Genomic DNA, 20,128 nt, shown 5'->3' on the forward strand with positions numbered 1-20,128 from the left:
TGGGAAGAAAAGCCGCTGGACGCAACTGAGAAGCAAGATGGGAAAAGGACCTCCTTCCCCGGTCTCCCCACCCGACCCCCCACTTCTGAATGGAGGACCTGGAACTGCTGGAATCGGCGGCCTCCAAGCGTGTGAGGTGCTGCCATTTCAGGGTAAACACCTGCCCAGAAACTCCCCCTAACACCTGGCTCAGTCCTTGGACAGGACAGGACAGGACAGAGGCGGCTCGGGCTCTCCCACTGCCCCCGTCCTCGCCTCACCTGTGTCTCCCTGACAGTGGCAGTTTTGGGAGCCAGGGGGTTGGTGAGGGTGATGGTGTAAAGAATCAGTCGGCTCTGGTTTCCATTCTCTTCCTTCTTCCATGGATGGAAGATGATATCTGAGGGTAGCGAAGGGCCCTGGAATGAGGGAGGGAGACAGGCATGCCCTCCCCACAGCTGAATTCCCCCCATGCTCCCACCCCCGCCGAGGGAACGTCTCTTCACTGCGCTGAATGCCAACTGGCCTCCAAAAGGAAGTCAGTGGGAGCCTGAGAGCCGGAGGAGGGGGGTGGGAGGAGGGGAGTTGAGGCAGAAAGAGGCTCATTGTGGCACTGCCGAGATTTTACACTGGCCCCAGTATGCTCCTCGTTCCTGGGGCTGGGGCAGGAGGTCGCAGGGCCACCCACAGGGGTGCTGGCAACACTGGAGTTACTGTGAGGAGGGCCTGGGATCCTTGGGAACAAGCACTCTCCCCTAAGGCATGACCTCGGTGCCCCCAGCCTGCCCTCTGCTCCTGGCTGCAGGTCCGCTGATGCCCAACCACTCTTCCAGACTCAGACGCCCAGCAGCTCGGCTGGGCCAGGGTCGCAGCCCCTGCTGAGCTGCAGGACAGGGGCAAAGGGCGAGACAGGAGCACGGAGGTGTAAAGCGTGACCTCTGCGACTCTTAGATTTGAAGCCTTAGCTGCATGACCTTGGGCAAGGAACAATGGTGTGAGTTCCAGTTTCCTCGTGGGTACGGTGGGGTCACGATGCTCCCACACAGGGCAGAGCTGAGGGTTAGATGAGGTCATGTAACGTGGTAGCTGCTCCCCTTCACTACAGGGTGAGCCCTGTAAGGCCCTGATCTCTGAGCCCCTGGGGCCTGGCACCACACGGGAGAGCCTCGGGGAGGGAGCAGCACACAGAGCCCAGAGCAGCACTAAGGCCAGAGAGAGGTGCTCAGGCTACTGGGTGACCAGGAAAGGAGGGTGCTTGGGAGGAGAGGAAAGAAGGGTGGTAGAGAGGGAAGGACGGGAGGCACCAGGCTGGGGAAAAGCCAACCTGAGAAGCGCCGCTGCTCCATGAAGTCCCGCTGGAAGGGCGAGTCGGTGAACAGGAGGTCATAGAGCTTGTCCACGCTGAAGTTGAAAATCTCATTCACATACTGCCGGCCACTCAGGTCCTCGTAGAAGGCCTGGACCTCCCCTGCACGAAGGGTGAGGAAATGACAGTGAACGGGAGGGGCAGGTGACCCTGGGGAATCCCAGAGCACTTGTCTGGATGCAGCTGTGGGAACGGCCACCAAGGGCAGGGGGAGGCCATGGAGTGAGGCAGCTGCCTCCTTCCTTCAGATGTCATTCGACTCATTCAGCTCTGACCAGGCGCTCAGGAAGGTACTGTTTGCTTTGACACTTCAAGCCTCCCAAATTAAGGTGACCTTAGACTGCAATTTAAATAAACGACAACTTCCTGAGCGTGCCTGAGCCCAGAGGATCAGTTATCTGGAGGGCCTTGGGAGCCCCCTCCAGGCCACCGCCCAGGACTGGGCAGGACGAGCAGCATGGGGGGAATGTTTACTTCTCGGTTTACATGAACGGCACCCCTGTCATTATTCAGGACCTAACCTGTACAGTCCTTGCCTTGCCTTGCCCTGCCCTGCACCCTGGATGGGAGTGAGGAAACCAACCAAAGGTGAGAAAGCCACTGCAGGCGACCCACAGGAGTGACCGTCCACAGCCTGAGGATGAGCACTGTCTGCATCTACTCACTAAGTCAGAACCCACCGCCCACTCCATGGAGGCGAACCATCAGCCAAATTCATCAGCACTGAGCATTCGGCTTCTCGCCCTGGAGTGCAAGAAGCAACATGTTCCCAAGCGAAGGCCCAGGAGCTAGCCCTCTGCAGGAGGAAAGTAAGAAGCTATCCTCTAAGAAATACTAGAGAAGGGCAGTGTCCAGAGCCTGCCTGACCTCTTTTCTAGCCGGGTCTCAAGCCCCATGCTGGAGTCACTAAAGCAAGTTTCGACTGCAGCCTACTCATCTGTAGGTGCAGCTGGCTGACGGGCACTTTCCTGGTGGCATGCAGATGCTGCCATGCCTGGCACCTCTCTGAGGGACAGAGCTGCAAGGCCAGCAGTGTCAACAGGGGTAAACTTAGTGACAAGACTGGGGAGCAGGACAAGGCATTTATCTGTCGAGCAAAAAAAGGCAAACACGGGACGATGAGGTTCACGCAAGCAAGCACCTGAAAAAGAGACCTAAGCTAACAACGAATGTACGCTTTTTTGAAAAAAAGCTCTGCTACCACCCAGCCTTCCACCGGGAGCCTAAAGACTGACTCTAGTCTCCATGTGGGGACATCCTTTTAGCCTCAAGACAGAGAGAGGAAGGGCCGCTCTGCACCCATTCTCAAATGCACCTTCATCGTGGGTGTCAGAGGAGTCGCTGAGCTCGGTGGGGATGTCCTCATTGTCGTTGAAGTCCAGCGAGGGGGAGTTCACAGGCGCGAGGATCTCCATCTTCTCTCCCATGATACTGTCGATAGCAAGCGCCTTCTCTAGGGCCCCGTCACCCTCCAGCCCCTCCTCCTCCAAGGGCAGGCCGTCAAACTGGGTGGAGACAGAGAAGTCCCGGGGCAGTCAGGGCCCTGGCCTGGGAGCCCTCACGCTCACAGCAGGAGCTGATTTCCCGAGAACAGTACAGGGTTCTGCCCTCCTCTTGCCATCCTGTAGCACAGCGAGCCCGAGGATGGCGGCGTTAGCTCCCCGGCCACAGGTCCGCTCCCGGGCCGCACCTCCACTGTGGTATAACAACGCCAGCCTGCCTCCCGCTAGGACCTGGTTTTCTAAGAGGCTCAAAGGCTTCATAAGCATTTTTTATTCATTTTCCCATTAGCGCTGGAAGGGAACAGATACAAGCCTTTACATTTTAAAATAACCCCAAGGCTGGAAATGGAGCCTTGGCATGAAATGGTGTCCTTGTTCCAAGGCCAGGTAGGAGGACCCCTGAGCCACTGCAGTGCAGGGCTCCCATTCCTGGGGGTCCTTTCTGAGGAAGCCCATCCCGCCCCCTACCTGCCAGCTCACCCCCGGCACTCTTCCTTCACCCAGCTTCCGTTTCCTCTGTGACCTGTCCCAGAGGACAGAGGTCCTTCTTATACATTTTATCTTTCACAAAGTCTGGCACAGTGGGAAAATACATCAGAGTGTGTACAGTAGGGACTCAAACTATTATTTATTGAATAGGTGATTAAACAGTTCTAGTCTCACGCTCATGGACGACTTTGCCTTCAGGTCCAGGCTGTGAAACCCGGACCTGGCACAGCTCTCCAAGGGCTGAGCGGAGCCGTCAGCATGAGCAGAGCTCACAGTGAACCTGAGTGGTTTTCACCTGCTCAGCAGCCAGACAAAATCCTAACCCGCGACATGGAGAGCCCAGCGCAGGTCCTGGGACTGCAGTTACTGCGAGCCAGGCAGCCCCCTGCTCCGGTGTCTCCTTCACAAAGCTGACTGCAATGCGCCACCTCCCCGCCGCCCACTCCCAGGTGCGGGGCCCACAGGGTCAGCCAGGCGAGGACGCGCTGGCCGGACGAGGGCTCACCGCCATACCGAGACAGGGGCTTCGCTGCTCCCGGTGGACGTCAGCGTGCTGTTGGTGACGGACTTCTTGGGCAGCTGCGGGCTGGCGTCTGCCTTGGTCTCTATGCTGCTTTTGGACGAGCTGTCATTCACTTCATTCTCTTCTACAGGGATTTCCTCACAGTAGCTACAACAAGACACCATACGCCACGCTGACCTCAGGGGACAAAACTGTTCTAGGACCCTCAGACCTACCTATCTGCCCAAAACTGCGGCTTTCCTGCGTCCCTGCTTTGCATCTGAGCCCCCTCTAACTACCCTACTCCCAAAACCTCTCCTAAAACCACACCTCCAACCCCCAAGTAAAATTTCTGGCTCCAAACTCACCTTTTCTAGGCACCCTCCTTAGATATATTCCTAGTAAAGTAGGACCATTATTTGTCTTAAACTGTTTTTCCCACCCCAGCCCGACCATTTGCATCAGACGCCTGGACTCTGACCACACACTGTCCTCCCCACACAGTGACAAGGACAGACTCGGACATGAGTGTCCTTTGGGGGTGTTGTCCAGATTCCAGATCAAAGCTGGTCAACTTCTGGGCATTGTACACCTAAGGCAGGGGTGGGGAACCTTTTTTCTGCCAACGGCCATTTGTATAGTTCTAACATTATTCATGGGCCACACAAAATTATCAACTTAAAAATTAGCTATGAAAAAAGCTCCTAGATATACTGAATTTTGAGTCCCGCCTGCGGTTGCCTTGGCAGGGCCAGACCAAATGATTTTGACCTGTGGGTCCGACGTTCCCCATCCCTGACTAAGGGGAAACCCTCCTTGAGCTAAAGGTGGGTGCCCTTCTAGGGATGCCTCAGACATGCCACTGCAGCCTCTAACAAGGGAGGAATCATCACCATCATCAACGCCTGACTTATACTTTATACTGACCTCACCTGGAACACACTGAGTAAGGCATTACATGCATTTTAGAGATAATCAAGTAGACATCCCAGAAGTTAAGTGAGAGCACTACTCGGAGCCAGTTCCTGCGTGAGCCCTGGCCTGCGTAGCCCACATCGGATGCTCTTTCGCAGCATCCAACTCCTCTGTGCCTCTCACACTGCCACCGAGCCTCCACCTACCTCCAAACCTCAAGCATGCTTGTATCACTCTGCAGTCCCATCTTTCTTAACTACCAAGGCACGTGATACAGTGAGCCACCCTTCTCCTTCAAATGTCCTTCCCTTAGCTCCCCGGACACAAAGCTCGCAGCGTCCTCCCCCTCACTGAGCATCCTCTCGGGATTTGACTCTTTTGCTGCTTCTGCCTCTTGCTGAGTATCCCCAGGCCCAGATCCTGAGCTTCCTATGTCCATCCAGTCACCTGGGCATTCCAGCCAAATTCACGGCAGGGGCTGTCCACTAAAACACCACATGTGTCCCCAGCCCAGACTCCCTAGAGAATGCCACAGACAGACGCCATGTGACATCTCGTTCCGACCGAATGACAGTCATCTCAAAGTCAGGTTGTCTAGAACCAAGCTCCTGTTCTTCCCCCTGAATTTGCGCTGTGATACTAGTGTCCACCTCAGTATGGAACAACTCTATCCTTTCAGTTGGTAAATCCAAGAAAAACTTAACCACCTTGGGCTTCTTCTGGATGCATCAGCAAATCATTCAATATACTTCTGGTTCTACCATCAAAATATATTCAGAAACTGACCACTCATTTCCACTTCTACTGTTACCCTCCTGGTCCAAACCACCATCACCTCTCATCTAAATGATCTAAATTATTCAATAGCCTCTTAGGCAGTCTGCTCTTACTCCCCTTCCGTCCATTTTCAACCCAGGAGGCCGAGTGATCCTGTTAAAATGTTAAGTCAGACAGTATCAATTATCTACTCAAAGCCGTTTCACAGCTCCTCCCTCGGCTCCGGGTAAAGCCAATCATCACGTTGGCCCGAAGGCCTCATACTCTGCCTCCCATCCTCCCTGACCTCGCCTCTTCCCATTTGCCCTTTTCCAGTCTGCCCAGCTGCCATCACTGTTCCCTCTGCCTGGGAGGCCTTCCTGAAGGTGACCTCTGGCTTACTCCTTCACTTCCTTCAGGGTATACTTGGGTGTCATTCCCCAGTGTGGCTTCATGCCATCCTCGCCCCTCTCCAAAAGGCTCCCTGGCAGCCTCCTCTGCCTCTCACCCCATCGTGTTGAAGTCGTCGTCGGGGGGCACGTAGTCCTCGTCGTCACTGGTCAGGCCCAGCTCGTTCCCGTAGCACTGGTGAACGAAGTGCCAGAGCTCCTTGGGACACAGTGGCTGCAGGAACAACAGAGACTGACGCTTCCTTCCTCAGTACCCCTCTGCACAGAGGCACTGTTAGCTGGTCTCCCCTGAGGGTAGAACAGCCAAACTCCACTCCCCCTAGCAGAACAGAGGGAGCAATGCCTCCATGGTGACCTCGGCCACCTCACTTGCCCTCCTCTCAGGATCTCAACAAGGCACCAATCTTCTGTGCAAGAATACGTCTTTTATCAAAGCCAGGAACCTGGCCTGTTCACACAACTCAGGTTTCCATATGGGACCAACTGGCCCCTTGTCCACTTTCTGCTCCTGAGGATGAGGTCCAGCATTAAGCAGCATGATCTGATGTCATTGTGGGCCAAAGCGATCACAGAGCTTCTGGTTTGGAACATGGAATGAGCAGCAGAGATCCTCTCAGCCACTCTCACTGGGGCTGCAGAAAACTCCTTACGCTAACAGTGACCAAGCAAACCCTGCAGGACGCCATCCAGGAATGAGGCACGACCTCAAAGGTGGCCCACTGCCCAGCTGCCAGTTCCTGTGCTTAGAAAGAAGTCCTCCTTCTCAAAGATTAAGGGGCCCCAAAGGTCAGTGCATCTAAACTTCTCCTGACCACCTGAATGCTTCCTTCTTTATTCTTACGTAGATCAGTTTGCCTACAGCTCTATGCATCAGTTCCAGTTTTCCTTATTTCACTGGGTGTCCTCATTTCCTCCTCAAAAGCACTGTCCTAAGAAAAGTTAGCTCTCATGAAGTTCAAAGACTTGGGAAAGAGGCAACAGATTTTACAAAGAACTGAGATCAGAGGTAGAGGCCATGAACACGTCTTGGGTTGGGAGGAGGGGGAGAAGGTGGGAGGATAAGTACATGAAAAACAGAAGCAGTCAATACCATCAAAAATAATTCAAATTATTGAATAATTATTCAATTACTCAAACTAGCCAACCCTAAGTCTGCTTGGCCTGCCTGCTCTGCCTCACCTGTTCCTTCTTGGGAAAACCAAAGGCCCCTGCCATGCTCCCTTTGCCTCCTGACTGACCCTGATGTTTCTCCACGTGGTCCTGCATGGCCCTGCATGGTGTGACGTGCCTCTGCCTCCAGAGGTTAATAAAAGACTGTTTTCCACCAACAGATGTGACAGAGAAACTGAGTCCTCTCCAAGTCCATCCTTCAAGGTTTAGTTTAAGAAGCAGAAGCTGTCAGGATGTCGTGAGCCAGGTTCCAGTTTTCCAATGATGGAGACTTGCCCAGGATACCATAGGCAGGGCTCCCCTAAGCTGGCAGGGCTGGGGTGGCAGTTCTGTGCTGGCCCTCACAGTACCAGAGGAAGGCACTTCTCTTATCTGGACCTCCTCCTCGCTCTGGCCTTATGTCTACCATTAATCCTGCCTGGGCCACACTTGTACCTCTGCCCCTTAACAATTTCCCTCCTTCATGCAGCCTTCCCAGACCAGTTCCACATGCTCAGCTTGTCTGCCATCGCCAGGACAAGCCCAGTTAGCAGGTCCTGTTCATGAGGCAGGACTCTTAGTCACTTTGTTAGAACTTTAGTGAACCATATGGACGACTCTGTCTTACTCAGAAATGACAGTAATTGTGAACTGAAAATTCAGACCTGCCAGTGGAGACTCAAATACATTATCGCTTTACCATTACTGACGGCTAATGAAGGCGGATGATCTCAGACCAAATAGGTTACCAGGACATACCAGGGCTGTATGGACTTTCAGGTTGGAACAAACTCTACATAATAAATCTACTCAATTTCCTTTTGATAGTAATAAATTTGGGCTAGAGTCAAAGTAGATACACTCATATATTTAAACATGTCATACATAATATGATTATAACCATATTATGTAATTTTCCCCCCATGTCCCTTTCCTGGCTTGGAGGCTGTCTCTCAGCACCTCACGGTACATCCTAATGGGAGTTCTCGAAGGGCTGCCACCTTGACATCTTCACCTACATGTCCACAATGTCCTTCAAACACTCGAGCAGTCAACTGTATTAACTATTTTTCTGGCATCTGAGGCCTTGCTGAATGGGGCGCACTTGCCCCTCCCAGGGTCAGCTAATTCCCAGACATAGAAAACTCACCTAAGAGCACACCTTTCACGTGTAACCAGCCAATCCAAAGCTCATACCCCAATACCTTCTTTATCTAGCTCTTAGGGTGCACACCAATATTCCCCCGCCTTCATTACCTAGGGACAGGTACCAGGCAACTGGAGACAATCTCTATACCCCAAAGCCACACTCAGTTGTTCAAACTAGCCAATCCTGTCTGCTTGGCCTGCCTGCCCTGCCTCACCCGCTCCTTCCTGGGAAAACCACAAAGGCCCTGCCGGTGCTTCCCCGTGCTCTTTGCCTCCTGACTGCCCCCGGTGTTTCCCCACGTGGCCCTGCGTGGCGTGCCTCTGCTTCCAGAGGCATATCTGTAAGTATAAAAGCTTACAGGGAGTGTGTGTCTCATCATACATGACATGAACAAATCCTGGACCATTTAAAACAGTGGGCTGCAGTTAGTGAGGGCCCTGGCTGAGCAGCAGGCCGTCCACAGGAGAGAGAGGCTACTTCCAGGACTCAGGCCAGCACTGCCATAAGAGCCCACGAGAGTCCAGAGGACTTCCAGGATCACGAGGAAATGAGGGCTTCCGTGGACCTGGCCAAAGCCCCAGTAAAGAGCAGCCTTTCCACAGGGTCCATGCCCAAGGAGAAAGAACATTCTAGCTGGACCTGCATCATTCTCAGGCTGAAGGAAGGGGCTGGGCAGGACTTACCTTTTCAAGGAGCGCATTCTGCCACAGCCGGAACATCATCATGTACGTCCTATCCCGGGCCCCAAACGAAGTAAAAAAGTGCTAGATTGTAAGAGAAAATGGAAAAAGTGTCAGTTAAGACTTATAACATAATGAAGACCTGCTGCTCTTTCCTTTGAAAACAAGCTACTGACTTTAGCCTCAAATGTGATGACTCTCAGCCCCCGTGATCCCGGCACAGGTGCTCGAGAGATGAGGAGCACAGAGGTACCTGGGCCCTCCAGCCCCCCTGTAATCCAGTCCTGCCACAGCCACAGCCACAGCCACTCACTTCCCTCGGGGCTCCCTTGTCCTGTCTGAAGCTTTCATCTCCATGAAAACCTTGCTTCACTCACCTACTGGAACTGGGTGAGTGGGAGCTGTGAACTAGCCTAAGGGAAGGAAGACAAGTCCCTCACCCACTAGCCTAAAGGGTTTTCATTCAATTCAACCAGTAGTCCAGTATGAGCATGTGCCAGGCTCCATTCACAGGCTTGGGGTAAAACAGCAAACACAATGGAAGGAGATCCCTTCTCTCAGGAGCTTGTTCATTCGAGGGGACCCTTTATAACACGCAGGAAGCAAGACAAAAACCAGATGTGACTGAAGATGTTCTGGGTGCTTCACAAACACTGCTTTATTTACACCATATGAAAGCCTCAGAAAATAAACAGAGGTGCTAATACCTAATAAAGAGGAATAGGCTGGGAAGCTGGGTGACTCCTGTAATCACAAAGCTGACCTGTGCCAAAAACAGAGTTCACACCAAAGACTATCTGAGCCCAAAGTTCTTGGCGGCCCGAGTGCAAGGGCACCGTGAACTGCGTGGGGCAGAAACCTGATCCGCCCCAAGGCCTGAAGGCATCACAGCATTTTCTCTGCCCTAAATTTTACCTTCCACATTTTCCCCAAGCCCATAGGAACAATTCATTTCCTCCCAGACTCGCATCTCTCTGGATGAGCTACGCTGATACACAATGATAACAACGACATTTGTATTATGCCTTATAGTTCAGTGTTTTCAAATGTGTGATGTCATTTCAAGACTATTAAATAGGTCTTGCCGGCTCCATGTTACACACGAGAAACCTGAGGCAGAGAGGTTACATATGTGCCTACAGTCACAGGACTCGGATGCAGGTTTCTGGCCCCAAGTCCATGTTCTGGCACTCCTTCCTCAGCCCTGCCCTTCCCAGAGGTGGTTCTGCAACCTGGATGGCTTCCCCATCTCCCAATCCTACCACCTCCACATTAATGCTACTGAAGAGCAGAAATACAGAAGTTGGGGGGCTGGGGCTCAGGGGAGGGGGAGTAAAGTCCAAGATTAGAATCCACTTACCTTTTCTGAATCAGTGCAAACTTGGATGGCATTGGGAATGAGGCGAGCTGTTTTTTCTTTAGTCATGGAGCAGATGTCTTTTAAACGGACAGTTAGCTGGCATTCCCATAGGGACAGAGATAGGATAAAAGCAAGAAGAAGCATTAATGCAGCCAAAGGGGTCCACACGGTACCAGTTCAGACAGAAGAAATCGGATCTGCCTACATATCTCTAAACCTCCTAAGACCTCATCTGGGTTAGCCCCTAATTTCACAGAGGCCCCACAGTGAGGCGGTGGCCAAGCCTTGCCCAGAGCCCACAGGTGTCTTGGCTCTTGATCCAGGAGCTTCCTGTCTCGTTTTCACAGTCTGATAAAAGTGCAGAGGTCCCTTCACTATGCCACTTACAGAAACATGTAGCAGTAGCACTGGAGGGGACATAACAGTCACCTAGTTCACCTTTCCCCTTTGCTTTACAAGCTGAGGAAAGAGAGGCCAAGGAAGAATAAAGGACTGGCCTAAAATCACACAGCTAATTAGGAGCAGAATCCAAAAAGTGCACAAGCCAGTTCTTCTGGGTCCCACGGCCAATGCCCTTTTTACTCCACTATACTGCCTTCTGCAGTGACTCTTACCAAATATTTGCTTTTAGCAAATGCTCTCGGCACTCTTTTCCACACCCAAGAGGGTGGGAGGGGCACACAAAGTACAGGAGATCCAGCCTTCAAGGCTCAGGCACCTGCTTTTGTTAATTACGTGAAGCCTGGATAGAGCATAAAGTCCACAAAGGGAAGGAAGGGGGCAGCTGGCTGAGCCCCAGGGAGCATGCCCAGGTCTTTACCAGAGTTTCCCAGCGGAAGATGTTGCTGTAGAAGCAGATCCAGTTTTCAGAGAGGTAGAGTCGGCCCTGAAGGAGAATGTCTCTTTGGAGTGCACACGAGTAATCTGTGTTGGGACGAGGGACAGGAGCTTAGAGATAGCATTTTCCACCAGCTGCTCCCACACAGGCGTGCCATCCCTCCCACCAGCACGAGCAGAGCCCAGTGCCTACCACTGACTGGGCAAGTCTAAACTAGTGGCCAAGGGAGCCCTTAGCATCTCACCATCAGGAAAATGAAGGATGTGAAATACACTAGTGCCCACAGGCACAGGAATGGCTGAGATGATAGAGGGGAACACAAAGGTGGAGGCAGAAAGGCCTATAACATCATCAAAGGCCCCTCTCCAACCCACGATTCTCCCACCCCTTCAGTGCTGAACCATCTGCAGAGCTAAGGGTGGGAGTGACTCTTTCCAGGCTGGGCTCTCTCTTGAAGCCGCCATACACGAGGTGCTCAGCCCTGGGCCCCAAACGTGGGGGTCAGCGCTCTGGACACTCTCTCTCTCTGTTCCCAGACAGACTTTCTTACTAGAATTGGCTCCTACTTGGGGACTCTCTAGACAGAAGAAGCCTGAGTGATATCCTAGAGCCCCAGACTTCCTTCCTGGCCCCCCTCACCCAGCACCCCACTCACCAACAATGAGGCGCTCCGTGTCTGGAAGTTGCTTAAAGAGCTTTCTGAAGTCTTCGTTTCTCTGCTTGTAAGTGGGGCTTAACACCTGCGTGACAATGGCCATGGTTAGAGATGTTCCCAGGTTCTGTGGGTTGGGGAGGAAGATGCAGGAGGAGCACCTGCCTGCGTATTTAAAAGGCAAAGATGAGGCCATTACCCTACAGACCCTAGGAAGCCAGGGCGGCAAAGGGGGCAAGGCATGGGAAAATCATTGTGGAGAGAATTCGATGCTGTGAAAGGCTTTGTATCCAGTGTCTGTCAAGGAGAAAAATTACTCCAGAGCAGGGCCCACACTACAGCCCAAGAAGATGCAGGGTGAGGGTCGACCTCCAGGGAGCTCCCTGGGACCCACCACATCAGGTATTGCTGTTCTGCCTTCAGCCAGCAGGAGCACTATCTACCTTGATAATGAAGCCAGAGCCCAAGGGCCCCCCGTTCCCCAACAGGGCTCAGAGTAGGAGCCCATCACACTCCTCAGGACAAGTTATCATGACTGACAGCAGGCACTTGCTGGGTGTGACATTCATGACTGGAAAAAACGTCATGAAACACAAGACTAGCATGATGTTATATGTCAGTTATATCTCTCAGGGAATCTCATTTTTACAAAGACTATTAACAAACCAACCCACAAAATCAGTAACTAAATAAGCACACAGTAGAGAACTTGAAAGTAATTAGAAGCAATTAGAGACACCTGAACTCATTCCCTCACTATCCTTTACAAGATTATCAAAGCCAACACTTAGTATATTATCAGTGAGGAAACTGAGGCGAGAGAGAAGCCTCCCCCTGCACATGGCCCCCGGGCTGGTCAGTGGCAGATCTGATTCCTGGTCCAGTGCTCACCTCCTGCCACCACCTGTGTGTCTGGATGCCCCTGTGCCCACTTAGCTTTTCAGGTACCTCAGTGCAGACTCATGCCCAAAAACTGCCTTGGGAATACCAGGAGCCAGTTGAATACACAAAAATCCTGCTTTTTCCAAGCTCACAATCTTACAAAAAAGAAAGAAAAAAAAAAAAACATGCCCCGTGGATGAACAGCACCAACGATGATACATAAAGTGCGCGATGCAGGCAAAGCCTTACATCGCAACAGAGATGACTGCACTCCACCCAGGCCTGCTGATGACCTACTTATGCCAGGAAGGAGCACATGCACACACGGACTGTTCTGGTGCCAGTGACAGACGGGTCTTGGCCATTTACACTTTCTCACCACTTTCCTAGGACTCCACCAGCACACAGCTGTTGTGACAAAGGCATGAGCGTTGGACCTTTCAACTTTAGTCTTTGTGCAAAGCTGGACGGCCCACAGGAAGCTGGGGCTGTGGCCTGACCACATTTGTATTGCTCACTGACTGCCTGCACCCGTGGCCTTGTGGGTCTCGTGCTGGCGGGAACAGGAGTGCTCCAGGGAATTAGAGGGAGAGAAGGGATGGCGACTTCAGTGCAGAGAGGTTTTCCAGAAAAGAGGGAAGAGCAAGTTTTCAACTGCTTGTCTAGTGTATCTGAATTTTAAACTTTTGTTTGGCTTGCTTATAAAATGAGTTGTACTTGCAATAGTGGACATCCTGCCCCTGGCAAAGCAATGCTATGTTGTAGAATCCAAACTTCAAAAGCCACCGGCCATGCTTGAACCAAGTATAGGGGCGACTGGGAGTGACTATCTGGCAGCCAGCCAATCCCATGACTTCCACGGGTAGAAAAGACCTCAGAACACAGCGTGCCTCCAGCCCAACCATCACGTCCAGACTGATCCTGAGGTGTCCAAGCCAAAGAGCCCCTCAGTCTCACAGAACGGAATCCACACACTGGAAACCCTTGACTATCTCTGAGCTCCTAATGATGCCTATGTGACCTCTAGAGCTACAATTAAGCTAACATGGAATGTTATCACCACACGCCAGGCTCTGTCCCAGGCCCTTCACCTGCAGCATTTCATCCGACCAGAGTTTTTATCGCATTTTACACGAGTTGAGGCACCGGAGAATGCGGTGACTAAGCAGAGCGTGGACTATGAATTCAGGAGGCCTGACCCAGCCCTGGTCTGAGCACCAGCCCCCTGGCCTCAGGTCACTGTGCCAGAGTGAAACCACAGAGGTGCCCATCAGAACACACTCCTTGGGAATGAGATGCTCACCTACTTTGAGCTGCCCACTAGCCTTCCATGCCCACAGGCGGGTCTTTTTATAGGGGATGGGAGATTATCTAATCCAATCCTATGTTGCCGGTGGGGAAAGCTAAGGCCCTGACTGGCCTCCTGTTCTCTCCTACAGAGCTGTGCCCAGCACGAAACTGAGAGGGTGTCGCAGGCAGGGTTCTGGGACAGGCCAGTCCCTGGGACCGCGTTCTGCTTCACCCGCTCAGCTCCCGCAGTGTGGGAGGTCTTCTTGCTAAGGGTGACCCAGAGGAGGTGTGGCTTTGCAAGATGCAAAAGCTCTGGAAACTGATCGTACAACAATGTGAATGTTCTTAACACTAATGAACTGTATATTTAGAAGTACATACGATGGTCAATCTTATGTTACTGTATTTTACCACAGTTCCAACATCAACCTGAGGATGAGCCTCCCAGGTGGCCCCCAACCCCTCCAGGTAAAACTGGACTCAGGCATCCGGCAGCCTGGCCAGCCTCCTATTTCTGACTTTCTTTCCATATTGTCCTCTCGCCCTTGCATCTCTCATGTCCAATGGGAACTCAGGCATGTGGAGGCCAGGGGGTCTGGCCATAATCTCCACACCGCTCCTCTCCTCTCCTTGGAACAAAGCTGTGACAAAGGGAGGGGAAGTCCAGCCCTGCCCTCTGAAGTCAGCCCATTCTACAAGGACTGGCTTGGACACAGGAACTCCTTAACCCAGGCTTGCGAATAAATGCCTGATTCTACCAGGCTGCCGGTGCGGATGGTGGGCCAGCCTGCCTCCTAGAGTCTCAAGTGCAGAGGCACAGTGGATCGGCTGCCACCACACACCCTTTGACACAAGACCATGACCCTTTCCCTCCAACCCCATGCTCTGAGAGCAACATCCTCCAAAGGCAAGGCTCACCTATTTTAATAACAAATTTTGGTTCAAGGGTTGTCAAATCTGGAGCCCTCAGGGAGCAGGGCTGAGTGGGGAGTGACGGGGGCAGCGGGATTGTCACACAGGCATAGAGAATGAGGCTGCACACTCACGGCCGGGACGTCCTCAGATCCGTGCCAGCAGCAGAGCTCCGCATCAGCAGGGACCTCTGCAACCCTCTTCAGGTACCACTGCAAAGGCTGGCTGTCCTGCTCCAGCAAGAGGCTCCAAAGGATCCCAGATTCCGTCAAAGATTCCATTGCTCCCCAAGGCTGCACCTCTCAATGGAGCCCAGCAACTTGAGCTCTGAGCCCCACTGTCCCCACAGGATGAAAACAGTCGGGCTCGCTGGGGCTGAACGCAGGTGAGTGACCTTTGGCTTCTAGGCAGAGGGTCTACGTGTCCCTGACTGGCCTCCTTTTTTCTCCTAGAGCTCTGTTCCAGCACAAAACTTCACAGTGGGAGGGTGTGGTCAACACGGTTCTTGGGATAGTCTGGCTGGCCTGTCTCCCATGGCCGGGTTCTGCTTCACCGGCTCAGCTCCCAGTGTGTCTGGTTTCCGAGCTAAGGGTGACCAGGAAGGATGTAGTGGCTCCCTCCTCCTGGTCCGTGCGGGCAGCCACTCCAAGATGCCAGCCGAGGCCAGCAGAGGCAGTCGAGACGGCAGGTGCACAGAGCTAGCTGAGGTCTCGGAACAGGCCCCCGGTAGACAGGCACACTGCACAGGAAGAGCACGACCCCGCAGCTAAGTCCCGAGGTCCACCCCACTGTTACTCACAGACAGCGGTGGCTCAGGGTTGGTCTGAAACTCCAGGGAAAGAACTAACGCCCAGCTCTCCAGCTCCTTCCGCCCTGTCCCACAGCACAGCCCATTCACTGTGCAATCTCGCCTCTGGGCGGACAGTGTGACTCATGGCCCTCACCCAGGCAGAGCAGCCACCAATGGCTGTGACAACAGAGCCTGCTCTCACCCCCACCCCACACACACCCCTTTTCTCCCAGACCATATTCCTCTTGGCTGACCAGCAAACAGCTTCTTTGTTAGACTGGCTGGTGGCAGGAGGGAGGAAAGGAGGGAGGGAGGCAGGACGGGTGGGCGGGCAGGGCCAGAGCCCTACACATGCTTCAAGTTACAGGATCTGGTGATGGACTGGCCAGCGTCCTCCAGTAACCCCCAACTGGCCTGGCCTCCCAGCAGATGTTTCCTGCAATGGAAAGTAGCTGGCCAGGGTGCCAAGTGGGGGAGGGGTGAGAGGTGCCAGGGGCACTGCTGTTATGATGAAATCTGAAATTTGAGGCTCAAACAGCCAGGGACTTCTTAGAGACAACTCTTCCCTCACTGATCCATCCATTTACTAAATTCCCTATAGCAGTAGCAACAAGAGATTTGGAAGTTTAACTCATTGCATTGCAGACGTTGGACAGATGGCCTGGGGAAGTCGAGGTCAGCAGCTCTGGGGGCTGAGGCATCTCCTTCCTTTCCAGGGAGCCTGCCCTGCCTCCAGCACTAGCAGGAGGGGGACCAAGGCCAAGAGAATTCCCAGGCAGCCCAGACCTTAAGGGCCAAGTAGCAATACTAAGAACAGAGAGTCTGGCCCAGGTCAAGAGGAGACGGCCCAGTGCAGGGAAGCTGAGATCTCCCGGAAAGGAATGGGAGCCAGGCCAATGAGGGCACAAGGATCTGCAGAAAGAAGCTGGGGCAGGAATCGGACAGCACTAGCGCTGGGAAGGCTGATTCCAGGAGAGGCCAGACCTGGAGACTAATGGGCCCTCCCTCGCCCTCCCCAGCTATGCCTACTTGCCAGGAGGGCCTCGGCCTGCACAGGACGAGTGGTGCCCTTGCCCTGGAAGTCTCCTGATTTGGTGAACAGCACTCAGACGGCAGTGCTGAACAATGACCTAACGCGTTGAAAGTGTGGGTTCTCGACCCCAAACCCGAAGATCCTGATCAGAGGAACCCGAGGTCTCCCAGTTAAATGGTGTTGGAGAAAGTGGAGGAAACATCTGAATCCTTCCCCAAACTCCTGTCCCCCTCTCTCAATGTGCACACACTGGGCACAGCCACTGCCTCCACCCACATCACATCACATCGCGCAGGGTGATGGCTCCGTCACATGACTGTCTCCCCCAGGAAGGACCGACACCTCAACTGCTTCCTATCAGCTGCATCGCTCCGCATGATGTGCTTCAACTGTCACCTACTCCAAAACCATTTACCAAACAAAGCATCACTTACTCACCTGTAAACTGCTCCTGTTCACAGGGCATTGTGCATGCACGCGCCCACACAGACCGAAATCTATACGCATGGGTTCCCGGTGTCATGTCCCTGCCAAATTTCTCCAACCACACATCTGAGTACCTCTGCACCCCCTGCCAGCCTGTTCTCAGCCATGTTACACAACTCGGCAATCCATTTTCCAGGGTGAACATGCCTGTCCTGGGCGACACCAGACCCACAGGGCTGATCCTCACAGGGATTCCTTAGAAAACCTGAATACTGCTGTGGGAGCTGACTGATGGGTACACTGGGGTGACGCTGGTGCAGGTCAAGCAGAAAGCTCAGGCCCAGAGATGAGTTTGGGTGTGGCAGCCTTTGTCTCCCACATCCCCTCACACAGCCACCCGAGGAGCAGGGTGGCAGCAGCTCCAAGCCTGAGAGGGCACTGGCCCTGAGCTAAACATTAACTCTATGGCAAACACTGGGAGCTGGGACAGAGTGGTACCCCCTCCCTGGGCACAGCAGGGGGGAGGAAGGCGGGGAAGAGCCCAGGAGAAAAACAGGTGGATCTTGGTAGAGTGCTGGCCTTGTCTAGGGGAAACTAATTAAGACCCTCAAAGGAAGCCCCAATCCCCAACCAAATCCAGGTGGGGAGGGGCCAGATGTGAGATAAGGAGACTGGGGAGAGGTGGGAGAGATAGGGGGGTGACTGAGCAAAGAAAGGAGAGACATGGTGGAGTGGGTGTAATACAGAAAGGTGGAGAGGGAGTGGGTGGGAATGGTCTCCTCCAGATATGGGACACCCTGTGGAAAGGGAAGGATGGCTGTGGGTGGGTAACAGGGGGGATGAACGAGGCAGAGGGAGCAGTCAGTCCCCAGGAAACAACAGCAACTGCCAAGACTGTGGCTGGTAGCTCCCTTTCTGGGCTCCCACTTCACTGGCCCTCAAACATGCAAATTTCATTCCTACAAAGCTTTGTTCTCAATCTGATACCTGCCAGCCATGCCAGACCTTGCCACAGAATGGGCACGACCCCTTCCTCACTACCAGAAAGCCAGCTCTGGTCCCTAAGCAGGGGCATTAGGCAATGGGGCTCTACATCTAGGGAGCTGCCAGGGTCTGGGTGCCTGTCCTCTGACCTCAGAAATGCTCCTTCAGCCGGTTGCTACGGAGCTGACTGACCCCAGGAGAGAGGTGAGGGAGATGAGGGTGGTACCTCTGCCCACCTGAGGCACCAGGGAGACCTCTTCGGCTGCTTCCCCGAGATGCAAGCCCACTGGGCACAGAGGGGCCGTCTGCAGGGACAGCCTGCACCCTCCAGCCTCCAGCTCTGCCCTTGGACCCCTGCTAAAGCTAAAGCCCTGTTCCTGCTATCCCTCCATCTCCTGTCTACAGGGCTACACCTCCTGAACTGGGGGCCATGATGAATAAACCTGGGACGGTTGAGTGGGGGAGTAGGTGTAACGAGGCCCGAGAGGGACTTGGGCAGTTATAGATGGTGCGCCCTTCCCACCTCGCTCTTGCCCTGAGGAGCCTTGGCTGGAGAAAAGTAGCTTCCAGGACTGGGCCTCCCCACATGGTCCTGGGGTCTAGCCACTTCCCCTGGTGGGGACCACTCTTTGGGCCGAGGTGCTCCGTCATCATGGCTAAGTATGTAAAAGTAAACTGCAGACGAGACAGATGGAGGAGGGGCTGTGGGTGGGCAGGGAGGTGCTGAGTAGCTTCTGCTCACAGCATGCCCAGGCCACCCAGCAGGCCTGACACGTCCCCACAATGGTCAGCAAGGCTGCATGGCTCTCACTGTCCCGACTCTGGCCAGGGAGTTTCTTTCTGCCCCTGGGGCGGGGACTGCAGGGCCCCCTCCTGTCTGCAGGACTTCAGTGCATGGTGGGGCCCAAGCGGCAGGAGCGCTGCACCACCGCAGTGGCGAGATTATAAAGAAGGCTGTGAGCAGCTCTGAGGGGACCTGCAGTCCCTCCCCAGAGGTCAGGGTCCAGTAGCTCGGGCAACACAGGCTGGTAGGAGGAGCAAGCAAATTAAGGGAAACAGAGGACCAGGCCAAAGCCATAGGGGCAGGGCAAGGGCTCCTGAAAAACCACGGACAGACAGCTGGGAGGCAGTTCTGCAGACCAAGGGGGAGCGGTTGAACCAAAGTTTCCTGGCAGAGTGTTTGCACACAGAGCACAGACACATACACAATGCACTGCACAAGCAGGGTGTCCAGCCCCGAGGGCAAGTGCACTAGGCGGATGGGGCTCCTAGGCCCAGGGGCAGTGATGCAGGTGGCTCTGCAAACAGCCAGGCCAGAGCTTCCTGGTTAAGGCAGGCAGGCGACCTAGGGGAACAGCCCACAGGTAAGCACACAAACGAGGGGCATAAATGGGGGTGATGTTTGTTGTGTGGAACAGACACCCTGAAGTGGACAAGCCCAGAGCCAGAGCATGGTCTTGACCTTAGGAAGAGGGCCCGGTTTTATTGGAGGAGGGGCAGGAGGGGCCTGGTGTTACTTGAAGCCGGTCTCTCCAGGCTCTACCCACTGCAGCAGCTGCTGATTACTCCTTGGCTCCTGACATCTGTAGCCCAAGCCAGCTGGAAGTCCCTTGTCACCTCTCAGCTTCTGCCTCTTTCTCCCAGTATTTACCTGCCATTTCTACCTCTGCCCTCCCTGTCCTTCTGGTCTGCTCCCTGCCCCAACCCGAGTCAGGCCATCCAAGTGGAAGTTCAGCAGAACTGGGGAGAGGGCAGCACCGGGCTCCAGGAGCCACATCTGCCTGGTGACCCTAAATCGGGGAGCAGCAGGAAAACACTATGGATGGGTCCCAGGACATCTGGCACCACTGAGAACCTGGAAGGACCTTCAGTAGGACAGCCTGAGCCCAAGAGAGACAGGAGAGAGTCACTACACATGGCTCAGCAGTCCCCCGTGCCCTTGGCCTCTGTGAGCGGGTGATCTGCGAGGGATGGAGAGTCACCCATGTGTCTGTACTTCATTCGGGGTGAGGGGTGGAGGGTGAAAAGACATGACCAAGGATTAACAGAGGGGACAGGCAGGA

At 53.9% G+C, this 20,128-nt stretch overlaps 1 protein-coding gene across 4 annotated transcripts in view; it reads right to left on the reverse strand.

Annotated features, from left to right (window-relative positions):
- GRAMD1B (GRAM domain containing 1B) overlaps nt 1–20,128 on the reverse strand; it is a gene marked incomplete at its 5' end in the record, with an annotated part of 162,716 nt that overhangs the window by 16,153 nt on the left and 126,435 nt on the right. For 3 of the 4 annotated variants that reach the window (XM_081123592.1, XM_081123591.1, XM_081123590.1), the window contains 9 exons: nt 261–379; nt 1,304–1,447; nt 2,661–2,850; nt 3,850–4,006; nt 6,018–6,133; nt 8,902–8,982; nt 10,259–10,354; nt 11,079–11,182; nt 11,752–11,836. In XM_081123592.1, coding sequence (XP_080979718.1) covers nt 261–379; nt 1,304–1,447; nt 2,661–2,850; nt 3,850–4,006; nt 6,018–6,133; nt 8,902–8,982; nt 10,259–10,354; nt 11,079–11,182; nt 11,752–11,836 — 1,092 coding nt within the window. Of the gene's footprint in view, nt 1–260; nt 380–1,303; nt 1,448–2,660; nt 2,851–3,849; nt 4,007–6,017; nt 6,134–8,901; nt 8,983–10,258; nt 10,355–11,078; nt 11,183–11,751; nt 11,837–14,966; nt 15,710–20,128 lie in introns of those variants that run through there. The other variant, XM_081123593.1, reaches the window with a different exon arrangement.

The sequence above is a fragment of the Miniopterus schreibersii genome (assembly GCF_964146895.1).
Source record: "Miniopterus schreibersii genome assembly, chromosome: 20".
Taxonomy (NCBI): Eukaryota; Metazoa; Chordata; class Mammalia; order Chiroptera; family Miniopteridae; genus Miniopterus; species Miniopterus schreibersii.